The sequence below is a fragment of the Eptesicus fuscus genome, chromosome 3, assembly GCF_027574615.1.
Source record: "Eptesicus fuscus isolate TK198812 chromosome 3, DD_ASM_mEF_20220401, whole genome shotgun sequence".
Classification (NCBI taxonomy): Eukaryota; Metazoa; Chordata; class Mammalia; order Chiroptera; family Vespertilionidae; genus Eptesicus; species Eptesicus fuscus.
In genome coordinates this window covers 59,371,021-59,383,059 of record NC_072475.1, presented here as the reverse complement: position 1 = coordinate 59,383,059, position 12,039 = coordinate 59,371,021, and the positions used below count along the sequence as shown (strand labels likewise).

The 12,039-nt window shown below is 40.4% G+C and overlaps 2 protein-coding genes across 5 annotated transcripts in view; one reads left to right on the top strand and one right to left on the bottom strand.

Moving 5' to 3' along the window:
- The window catches only part of RABL3 (RAB, member of RAS oncogene family like 3), a 36,280-nt gene extending 34,755 nt beyond the window's left edge, over positions 1-1,525 (bottom strand). Inside the window, exon 1 of the mRNA XM_008146649.3 lies at positions 1,443-1,525. Coding sequence (XP_008144871.1) covers positions 1,443-1,488 — 46 coding nt within the window. The 5' untranslated portion in view covers positions 1,489-1,525. The remainder of the gene's footprint in view (positions 1-1,442) is intronic.
- A 6,054-nt stretch (positions 1,526-7,579) lies between these two features.
- The window catches only part of GTF2E1 (general transcription factor IIE subunit 1), a 43,850-nt gene continuing 39,390 nt past the window's right edge, over positions 7,580-12,039 (top strand). For all 4 annotated transcript variants that reach the window (XR_008555576.1, XR_008555575.1, XR_008555577.1 and 1 more), the window contains exon 1: positions 7,580-8,045. Coding sequence is in view for 1 of the 4 variants with exons in the window: in XM_008146650.3 (XP_008144872.1) it covers positions 7,598-8,045 (448 nt within the window). In the remaining 3 variants the exon portion in view is untranslated. The remainder of the gene's footprint in view (positions 8,046-12,039) is intronic.

Here is a 12,039-nt window from a genome sequence, read left to right as displayed (position 1 = left end):
AGCAGTGTCTGCTCTGTAGTACATACTTAAGTATTTTTTGTGAGGTTTTTTTTTTTTTTTGGGGGGGGAGGGGAATCTGCTAGTTGCAACAATATCTAACATGAAGGGATTGCTAGATGTAATAGAAAAGGAAATTATAAAAGAGACACCCACTTCATATCATGAAATTGTGTTAGCTCTGTATTCCAGTTCTAAATCCTACTTGATGATACACTTGCCAAATCTCTTTAGACCACCATCACTTTATCTGTAAAATGTAGTGATTTTATTAAATTAACTTCAGCATCATTTCAAGCTAAAGAACTGGAGTTGACATAAATGTATGATGTTCATAGGATTTCATAATGGGATTTTCTTAGGGAATTTTAAATAATGCTCTCTGTAAAATATCTTATAATGTAAATAATCTTCAGGCAAGGTGAAAAGGTTTCTGACCTCCTCCTTTCCCCAACAATGTTATTCAGTCCTGTAAGGGTGATTTTCAAGCTTTCTGAGGCATGCCCTCTGCACCTCCAAGTATCTGGCACAATGTCTTTGCTCACAACACACATTTCAAAGGTCAACTTCAGAAAAGCACAACTATGAAATGCAAGGTTAGCATTTATTATTATTCCAAGCTCATAAGGAGTGGAGGTACGGTGAGAGGGACAAGGGTAGTGAGGTGGGAGGGGGAAATACAGACTTCCAAATGTCCAAGGTGTAAAAAGAAGTTTAAAACTGGGAATAAACTGGGCTCAGCATTAAGTCCTAGTTAATTCATAAAAGGCCCTTATCTTAATTTCTCTCTTTCTTACAACCTAGCACGTAATAGGTTTCCAATTAAGATCAAAGAGAACAAAGAAATCAAGCCCAGTTGAGAGAAAAACAGGATTACCCTCCAATATTTCATTTCATACTATAGCTTAGTGTTTAAGTGTGTTGACTCTGGGTTCAAACCGGTTCTGTCGGTTACATTTCGCCGCCACACTCTTCTCATCTGTAAAATGGGGCAACAGGGCTAATTTCCGGATCAAATGAGTTAATATATGCAAAGAACTGAGAACAGTGTCATTTTTCTTAGTGCACGTTTGATTTCCTTAATAAAATCTCTTGAAGGCACGGTCCTAACTTGTGTTTCCTTAGCACCGCGCGAAATAGAATACTCAATGTCTGCCTAGCACATAAAACAAAGGAATCGACAACGCGCGCTACGTTAACGATCGTCCTGGACACTGACGTGGAAAGCAGCGAAGGCGGAGACAGGCCGGGTCTCCGCGCCCCCGACCCACGCGAGGCCGCCACTTCGTCAAACAGAGCAAAGTCCTCTGGGAAGTGTAGTCTTCAGGCCTCGAGGGGGATTTCGGCCAGGGGCCCGAGCGATTTAGTTGGCTGCGGGGAGGGAGTCGTAGTTATCGAGTAATTCAAAAGTGTTGGTAGCCCAAGAGGTGGGTTAAGCCGCTCACCTGAGTCTCCCAACACCAGTACCTTCACCCGATCCAGGGACGCCATCTTGCCACTGCCTTCCGGGGTTAACCCCTGTTCCTGAGTTTAAGCCAATCAGAGGTGGGCATGGGGGGAGGGCGGGGCCTTCGACGTCATTGGCCAATCCGAGCGTGACTCGCTTCATTGACGGCTTCCCTATGCCGATTGGCCGGCTCGGTTAAAAGTAGCGGGTGGCTCCCCAAGCCGGTCGCAGGAATAAGGCGTTCTCTTTGTCGCACGAATGGCGAGGCTCGGTTGAGCCGGTAGTTGAGGCGCTGAGGGAAGCTGTAGTGCCAGTGTTCGAGGACTCGCCTGGGTAAACCTTGTTCCCTGTTCCTTGCTCTGGGCTGCCTGGCCCGGAGTCGTCTTTCAGGGTTTCTCCTTTTCGCTCCTTTCTTAGCTACTCTCCTCCTCTCAGCTACTCGCTTGACTTGGTTCTCTAAAGAGCCACGGAGCCCGGAGCGGCCCGTGTGCGACCTCGGGCAGGACCCTTGGCTCCACCGAGGGTGGCCCCTGCGCTCAGCTGGCAGAATCCGGGGGAATTGGGGGTCGCGCAGGGTGGGGAGGAGTGACCGTCACTGAACCGGGCTCGTGGAGGGCAGCGGGGTCCAGAGGTTTCGCGGTGGTAGGCAGCTTTCTTATGTATGAAGGCGTGGAAGAGACCATGAAATAGGGTAACTGAAAAAAAAAAAAAAAACCACCCAAAAAAACTGCAGTTAAGTGTATAAGATTCAAATTAATATAGAACTGGCATAGTAGTATACTGAAATAATCGACTGGATTAATAAACTGGACCTCCCCCCGCATCCTCTTCTTTCTCCGTTTACTTTATACCCTGGAGCATAATCTTTTAAAATTGCAGATTTGATCCTGTTGCTTCCTGCTTAAAACCATTCGAAGTTTAAGAAGAGGGAGTCCAGTAGCCTGTCTTTTTCTACTCTGGGAGCAGCAGTGGAGGAAGTAAATTGCGGGGAAGTTGGCAGGAGGGGCGTGTGGGAAGAACACGTGCTTAGGGAGGCTACTGAAAGGTTTATGGCCGGACCTGACTCGCTGTGCTGGATTTTGAAAAGCCAGTGGTGAACATGGTTTCCCTGTTCTCAGAGAGAGATGAGAGTGCAAGTCTATTCACTGCAAGGAAGAAGGTTGGGAAAGAGCCTTGGGAACTTGTGAAATGGGATGGATCATGCTAAGCTATTAACAAGGAATCTGGGAAGGTCTGTGAGGAAATGTCTTTTGAGATGTGAAGGATGATTAGAAGAGAGTTTGAGCAGAGAGAACAGAACGTGCAAAGACCTGGACGTGGGGCAGGCATATGTGGCTGATGGAACTGAGAGCCTGCCAACGTGGCTGGAGATTAGAATGACAGGGATAGACAGTGCAGAGAACTCACTCATTTCAATTTTGTTCCTCCAACTCTGTGCCTGGGGCAGTGTAGTTCTCCAGTGTTTGTATGCCTATAATACATATGATTCAAAAACAAGATCTTTGGGGATCTGTGCTGGGTAGGGAGGTAGGTGAGACTGGGAGGGACTGAGACTCTGAAGCAAAAAAGAAGAGAAAAAGGGGGTTACAAACTTAACAATTTCCAGAGACCAGCCAGCCTAACTCTTTCCCTGTTTAAAAGTGACAGCTGCTTTTCACCTTTTTTTTTTTTTTCATATGGGAACCTGGTCTCACTTTTCCTCAGATATTTCCAATTTTCAAGAGGAGCTGAAAGTTGAGATTTATGTGAAATCCCACTATTTTTGATGTTGGCAACTAACTCAGAATATTTTCAAGACATTTGTTTGGTCAAACAATGTGGTAGAGGCTGCCAGTTTGGTACCTCTGACCAAATAATTTAAGGAATTCAGAGATTGAGTAGGAGATTTAGCATATGTGGGGAAGTAGAAGTGATAGAGAAGAGAAGGCAGTGGTCAGGAAGGACGATTTTACTTTATTTTATTATTATTATTATCTCTTAATGCTTTCTTGATTTTAATAGATTTTTTAAAATATATTTTATTGATTTTTCACAGAGAGGAAGAGAGAGGGATAGAGAGTTAGAAACATCGATGATAGAGAAACATCGATCAGTTGCCTCTTGCACAACCCCTACTGGGGATGTGCCCGCAACCAAGGTACATGCCCTCGACCGGAATCAAACCTGGGACCTTTCAGTCCACAGGCCGACGCTCTATCCACTGAGCCAAACCGATTTCGGCAATGCTTTCTTGATTTTAGAGAGGGAGAGATAGAAACAACAATGTTGAGAGAGAACCATTGGTTGACTGCCTCCTGCACGCCCCCTACTGGGGATCGAGCCCGCAACCCAGACATGTGCCCTTGGCCGGAATCGAACCCAGAACCCTTCAGTCCGCAGGCCAACGCTCCATCCATTGAGCCAAACCAGCTAGGGCAGGAAGGACGATTTTAGAATGGAGAAATTTCAAACTAGGTGGCATGATTGATTTCTTTCCTGAGCTCCAGTTTCACTCATTCAGCTACCTGCTGGACATCTTCACAGGAATATTCTGTAGTATTTCCTCAAAAAGAAGCAACTAAAAGTGAATGCCTCATTTCTTTTAAAACTGTTTCTCTTCAGGTGTTAGCCTATTTTTTCATAGTAGTACTTTCCTTAGTTATATTGGCCTAAAACAAATAGCTACATCTTATTATATTAATAATGTTCTTGTTTAATGGTTATAGTGTTTCAGTTTTATAAGATGAAAAGAGTTACGGAGATGGATGGCGGTGATAGTTATACCATGTTATGAATGTATTTAATACCACTGAACTGTATACTTAGAAATGGTTAATTGGTAAATTTTGTTATGTGTATTTTACCATAATAAAACATTTATTTAAAAAATAAATATTTATTTGGTTAAAAAACACAAATAATTACTTAAATTTTTTTTACTTTTTTATTTCATTTCCAATATATTATGGGGCCCATTTGATTTTGTTTCTGAAAAGTAGAATTATCTAGGGAGCATCCTGTTCTCTTGCAATTGTTTTCTCTCTTTCTTAGTTCAGGTTTGATTACTGTAGCTCCTAATATTTCCACAGTACTTCCATCTTCACTTACCTCGATCCATTCTTCATATTGTTGTAGAGTCACTTTTCTAAAAAGGAGTTCTTGGTATGAATACCAATAATGGAACTCTTATGATGCCACCTCTGTAAGCAGCATATTTTTCATGGATTATCTTATTTAATCCATGCATCAACTCTATGAGGAAGGAACTGTTAATCACTTTTTATGCATGAGGAAACAGACAGAATTTTCAGGGCCACAGGTTAAGAAATGGTGGAACCTGGGATTCAAAACCCAAAACTATTGGACTGCGGAGTCCTCACGTCACTCCCTTGCTCTAATTGTTAGGACCCCCTCAGTTGTTTCAGGCAGTGGAAACAGGCTAAGTGAGTAGCAGAGGGTCCTCAGTGTATGATGTGTGTTGGCATAATATGTAATAGCCAGTCACCAGGTTTGTCTGGAGCAGTGGTCAGGGACTTTTTCTGTTTATTGGAGTCACCTAAAGAGCTTTTAAAATATGGTGCCTAATCTGATCCTCCCAGACCAACTGAAACAGAATCTCTGGGAATGGGGCCCACGTGGGTACTTTTAAATGCTTCCTAGATGGTTCTACTTTACAGCCAGGGTTGAGAACCATTAATTCCAGAATATGGAGTGTATGTTGTGGGAGGTCAGGGAGGGGAAATAATGTTGGAAAAGTAGGCTATTTTGTCTGCCATTCTTTGGTCTGTTGGATGTTTCTGAAGCCATATTTTGTGTTCTGCCAATCATTAAGCATATAAAAAACACAAAAACAGCTGTGTTCAAGTACAGTGTATCAACCAAATTGGAAAGGAGAACAAAATGCATCTGATAGTATGCTATACATACTTTGGTGTTGAACCAAGGCACTTGCTTGGCACCCTTGATCCTTGGGGTAACAGGAAGGTGGTAGGACCACAGGTTTGGATCTAGGTGCTACATTGTTATCTCAGTCATGCCGGAGTGTTTACAATGTGAAATATACATTTAATTGTAACTAACTTTCCTTTTATTTTTTTCTTTATTGCATGTAGGGCATTATATCCTCCCCTCCCCCAAATGTGTATAGATTGGTTATTTAAGAATATCTTTTTAGAATAATATTGTGAATATAAAAATATTTCTTGTGAAAGGAGATATTAAATCTGATAGTATTGATAGCCACTGATTTGAAATAAAAGATTCAGTAGAAAGTGGTGTTAATAACAAAAGATGATTCCCTTTTGAAATCAATGGGATGTCTCTTAAAAATTTCCTTATGGTATAGGGAATTTCATTTGACAGTATGTCTGGATAGCCTGACCATTTTTACTTTGGGACATATTAAATCTATATGGAAGCTATTCTTTTTTTTTTTTAAAAAAATAAGTTTTTATTGATATTTTTCCCCGAGAGAAACATCAATGTGAACATCAATTGGTTGCCTCTTGTACCCACTCTGACCAGGGATCTACCAGGGAACAATCCGCAACCTGGGTGTGTGCCCTGACTGGAAATCAAACCTGCAGCCTTTTGGTGCATGGGACAATGATCAACCACCCCCACAAGGGCAATGTGGGAGCTATTCTAATTAATAAGTGCTTCCTAAGCACATTACTTACATTCTCATTTATTCATCACAACAACCTTATTGAGATAGTTGATATTGTTATTTCGCTAAGAGAATAAAGTATGGCTTGTGGTGGTTTAAGCTAAAACACAGGTTGTCCAACTCTGACTTCCAAAGCCCATCCTTTAAAACAATCACATGAAAGTCCAGCCAATGCCATTTTGGGCTTCAAAAAGAAAGCTTTCTGGGCCATGATATAAGAATTGGGTACAATTGTTTTGCAAGGGGGTCCAGTACTTAAGGATATCTTGGGGTCTTTGTTTGCTTCAATAAGGACTATATGGTATTAATTGGTCATCAGATTTAAGTTAACAAGGTTGGTAAAGCTATCTAAATCTAAGTGTTAATTTCTTTCATATTTATAGTAGTAATTTTGCTAAGCACCCCAGTTGGTGATTACTTATGTGTTTTTTGGTTTGTTGTGATTTTATTGTGAAAGCATGACTATGTAAAACATTCTAGAATCTATCCCGAGAGAAAATTTTTTAAATTATATGTTTTAACCCTTACCTAAGCATATGTTTTTATTGATTTTAGACAGATTGATTTTAGACAGAGAGGGAGGGAGAGAGAGAGAGAAAAAAAAAAATACTGATGTGAGCACTGACTGGAAGCCTCCTGTACCCTCAACCAGGGACCTACCAGGGAACAAACCTACAACCTGGGTATGTGCCCTACCTGGGAATTGAACCTGTGGCTCTTTGGTGCACAGGACAGTGCTCCAACCAACCCGGCCATACCAGCCAGGGCTATTTTGGTAGAAAAATTTTACTCAAGAAATAAAGACACTTTAAGGAAATGCTAATTGCTAGGCTTCTTGGGGAGGGGGTATCCAGCATTTCCAAAGATCTGTAGCAGTGATTTTCAAATTAGAGTACTGGAGTCAGGGGCACTGAGTTCTTTTCCCTTAGATTGTCAAATAAAAATATGATAGCAACCAATGCAACATAACCGTTCAGTGTGAATGAATCAAAATTATACCTTTTTTTCTTTTTGTCAGATTGGCAAAAAATATATATTTTTTGGTGTGCCACGGAAGTTAGAAGTTAGTTTTTATGTGCCATGAGATAAAAAGGGTTGAAAATCGTTGATCTATATAGCGTTAAGACTAATAAGACTTCATTTACTTTTTTTGTGTTTCTCTTACTGAAATAAAGTGGGCTTGATATGTATCATTGTTATAAGTAATGTTAACTTTTTTAATCAAGCACACTGTAGATTATGAAAGTAATCATTTAAGAAATATGCCAAGTTTTTTAGATGTAATCTTTTCTATACTCAGAGGAAAATCTTGTTCTCTGTTAAATGCTTTGGCATTATAAGTCTTACAAAACAATGTTTTAGTGCCTTTATGGCACTCCAAGAGTAGTGATAACTACCTAATGGGTTGATTATTCTAGATTTAAAATGATTACTGTTTCCTCATTGTGCCTTGTAATCTTCTCTTTTTTTTCTGAATTCAGTACATTTAAAGTTTGCCGCTAAAGATGGCAGACCCAGATGTCCTCACCGAGGTTCCTGCATCATTGAAGAGGTTAGCCAAGTATGTGATCCGGGGTTTCTATGGCATTGAGCATGCTTTGGCCTTGGACATCTTGATCCGGAACCCTTGTGTGAAAGAGGAGGATATGTTGGAGCTGCTCAAGTTTGATCGGAAGCAACTTCGTTCAGTTTTGAATAATTTAAAGGGAGACAAGTTCATCAAATGCAGAATGAGAGTAGAGACTGCTGCAGATGGGAAAACCACTCGCCATAACTACTACTTTATCAATTATCGTACTCTTGTTAATGTGGTTAAATATAAATTGGACCACATGAGAAGGAGGATTGAAACTGATGAGAGAGATTCCACCAACCGGGCTTCCTTCAAATGTCCTGTCTGTTCTAATACTTTTACAGATTTAGAAGCTAATCAGCTCTTTGATCCCAGGACAGGTGAGACTTTTCCAGTTTATGAATCTTTAAAGTAACTTTTAAAAATAAAATATGTATTCTTTTTCTTAAATTGATTCATCTAATTTTTAAACCAGTCATGTATCTATACTAATACAAGGGTAATATGCTAATTAGACCAGACATCTTTCGGACATCCTTCTGGATAAAGCCATGGTGGCGGGGGCCAAGGCAGAGGCAGTTAGGGGCAATCAGGCTGGCAGGAGAGAGCAGTTAGGGGCGATCAGGCCGGCAGGGGAGGGTGGTTAGGGCGATCAGGCTGGCAGGGAGGGCAGTTAGGGGTGGTCAGGCCGGTAGGCAGATGTGGTTAGGGGCGATCAGGCAGGCAGGCAGGCAAGTGGTTAGGAGCCAGCGGTCCCAGATTGCGAGAGGGATCCTGGATTGGAGAGAGTGCAGGCCAGGCTGAGGGACCCTCCCTCCCATGCACGAATTTCATGCACCGGACCTCTGGTATTATTATAAAAGTGAATGGATTGGTGTAAATCACTATATGGTCTGTCTTAGTCTTACTGCCCTGTTTGACTGTTATTCTTTTAGAAACTCTTTTAAAGCCTTTCTCCTTCACAAAGGAGTGTACTCTTCCACCCATGGCCTTCCTACCGCTGTTCCCACCTCTACCTCTTATTTATAGGTACAGCTCAATCTGAAAGGTTGATTTCTCTATCACTTGAAGACTATTCTGACAGTTCCACTTTTGACCTCTTCTTTCAGTAAATATTTGAGCACCTATTTATGCCAGTCACTGACAGACAGTCACAATACAGTGCATATAAATGTTATGTTAGTGGAAGTGTAAAGTGCTATCAGGAGTACATAAATAGGGCTTCTAATCTGGAATGGCCTCTGAAAGAGTTTAAGTAACAGCTGAGACTTAAAAGATAAGAGTCAGCCAGATGCAATAAGCAGGGCATCCTTTCCTTCAAATGGATGGATATTTAATCTCTTAGGCATTAGTTTAGTGGGAGAAAACTGTCAACAAGATATTTAATTTGCTTCATATAAATATTTTAGTTAAGGATCTTTTTAATCAACCAGAATTTACAAAACACATTTTCAAAAAGTGCAGTATGTCTAGCATTAACATGAAAAACTTTAAAGTGCTGGGTTGTATAGTTATTTTGTCTTATCATTTGTAAACAGGTAAAGAGACTATAGTTTTGCTAATTACTCAGTGGACAATTTGGTCTTACTTTCGAGATGTAAAAAATGCTGTTAAGTTAGATTGTCCCTTTGTTATGGCTGAATTCAGGAATATAGGTGACTTTAAAAAAATTCCTAGTCCTAACCGGTTTGGCTCAGTGGATAGAGCATAGGCCTGCGGACTGAAGGGTCCCAGGTTCGATTCTGGTCAAGGGCATGTGCCTTGGTTGTGGGCACATCCCCAGTGGGGGGTGTGTAGGAGGCAGCTAATCGAGGTTTCTCTCTCATCGATGTTTCTAACTCTCTATCCCTCTCCCTTCCTCTCTGTAAAAAATCAAAAAAAAAGAAAAAATATAATATATATTTTAAAAATCCTAGATCTGCCTTTGAAAAAACTATCAAAAATGTAATTTAAACTTTTACACGTGAAATTTTTATTGTAAAAATATTACAGATTCGTCCGGCTGGCTTGGCTCAGTGGTTGAGCATCGACCCAAGAACCATGATATCATGGTTCCATTCACAGTCAGGGCACATGCCTGGGTTCTGGGCTCGATCCCCAGTAGGGGACAAGCAGGAGGCAGCCAATCAATGATTCTCTTTCATCATTGATGTTTCTATCTCTCTCTCCTCTCCTTTCTGAAATCAATAAAAATATATATTTTTAAAATTACAGATTTTTGTGCATGTTTAATTTTCTAATTTTTGTACATGTTACATATTGTACACTTAATTTTTTTGAAATGGGAAATAATCTCAATATCAATTAAGATTATTAACAAAAAGAGCTGGCTTAGGACTTCCCCCCTCCCCCTTTATTTATATGAAGCAGTCATTCTGGATAGAAAGTCATTTAAAGAATTCCCATTTGTGTTAAATGTTTATTTTGCTTGAATCTTTTTACCTTGAACTGACTTCACTAGGAGGCTCTTGGTTATAAGAAAATCTAACCATCCTGAGTATAAGGATTGTTTGAGTGTGCTATAGAGGAAGTGGTAGAATATATCTGGAGCGCTTTCAAAATAAACTAGGGAAATCTTGTGTTTTTTGCTATTCACGCTAACAGATTTTATTTATTTATTTATTATTATTTTTAATCCTCACCCAAGGATATGTTTTCATTGATTTTTTTTTTTTTTTTTTTTTTTTTTTTGCAGGGGGTGGGGTGGGAGGAGGGGGAGAGAGAAAACAGAGAGAAACATTAATGTGAGAGAGAAACATATGCACAGGAATCAAACTTGCAACCTTTTGGTGTATAGGACCGTGGTCGGCAAACTGCGGCTCGCGAGCCACATGCGTCTCTTTGGCCCCTTGAGTGTGGCTCTTCCACAAAATACCACGGCCTGGGCGAGTCTATTTTGAAGAAGTGGCGCTAGAAGAAGTTTAAGTTTAAAAAATTTGACTCTCAAAAGAAATTTCAGTCGTTGTACTGTTGATATTTGACTCTGTTGACTAATGAGTTTGCCGACCACTGGTCTAGGACAATGCTCCAACCAACTGAGCCAACCGGCCAGGCCAATTCTACCCGATTTCTTAAAGGAGCTCTGGGTTTTGGTTTGTGATTCTATGCAGATGTTGGTGTTACAGTTAGTGGTCATCTTCATCACTCTTGACTGCAGCAGAAGGTGTTATCCAGTCCCTCAAAGATGGTAATCTAATGTGCTTCTACTATATTTATTCATTATTTTATTCTTATTAATGAAGCTTTCTAAAAGGAAGTTACTCCAGTATTTATATTAGTATTTAGGAGGTTGATCTGTGATGCTCTTTGAATTTCACCTAAGGTTAGTGTCTGAATGAAGGTAATTGTAAACAATAGGTAGGTAGCCTATGGAAGAGATGGCCTAACACCCAAATATAGTCAAGGTTATTTGAATCAGGGAATTGAGATAGAGTAGGGGGCATGAAAATATTTTATGAAAGAGAACTGAAACTGTAATAATTGTTTTCTGGCCAGTCTGAACAAAGGCTTTTTATTTATTTTTATTTTTTTAATAATATATTTTTATTGATTTCAGAGAGGAAGGGAGAAGGAGAGAGAGAGAGAGAAACATCAATGATGAGAGAGAACCATTGATCGGCTGCCTCTTGCACAGCCCCTACTGGGAATCCAGCCCGCAACCCGGGCATGTGCCCTTGACCAGAATTGAACCTGGGACCTTTCAGTCCGCGGGCTGACGCTCTATCCACTGAGCCAAACCGGCTAGGCTGAACAAAGACTTTTTAATATGAAGGTGGAAAGAAGGGGTTCAAGGAAAGTAAGAATAAATCATTTTATCTTGGTATCAGTTGGGGGAGGGTGCCCTGGGAATGTACTCGCCTTTTGATTATAATTTGGCTTTTCATTTGGACCTTCCTTTAAGTAGAGAATGTGCTGACTGGGTGATATTAGGACCCAGTCTGCTTGTCAGTTTCGTCTTGTTTTTCATTATTAACTTGATACCCTTCTGTGTTCTATACATTCCCTTTAGAAACGTTGGTCTTTTTTTCCCTTCCTGATTTGCTCAGAATTCATTCCCTTCACACTCATTTTGAAGAAGATGGGAAATAAACATTTGGGTATGTGTATCAGAGTAGGAGCGGGGGCAGGGGCTTTTTATGCTGTAATGTTGTAATATTTATGCTCTGTTTAAGTTGATAGATTACAGTTTTCATTCTAAGCCCAGTCTTGTACAAAGTTATTCTATTTCTTGGTTGCTGTTGGAGATTGAGGATGTTTCTGACCAAATGATGGGATTTCTGATGAGCTATCTTCATTCCCATCTCAACAGTTATTAGGTTGAACTGTTATATTATAGGGGGTATTCAGGAATGAGATTTGAAGTCTTCTAGACTT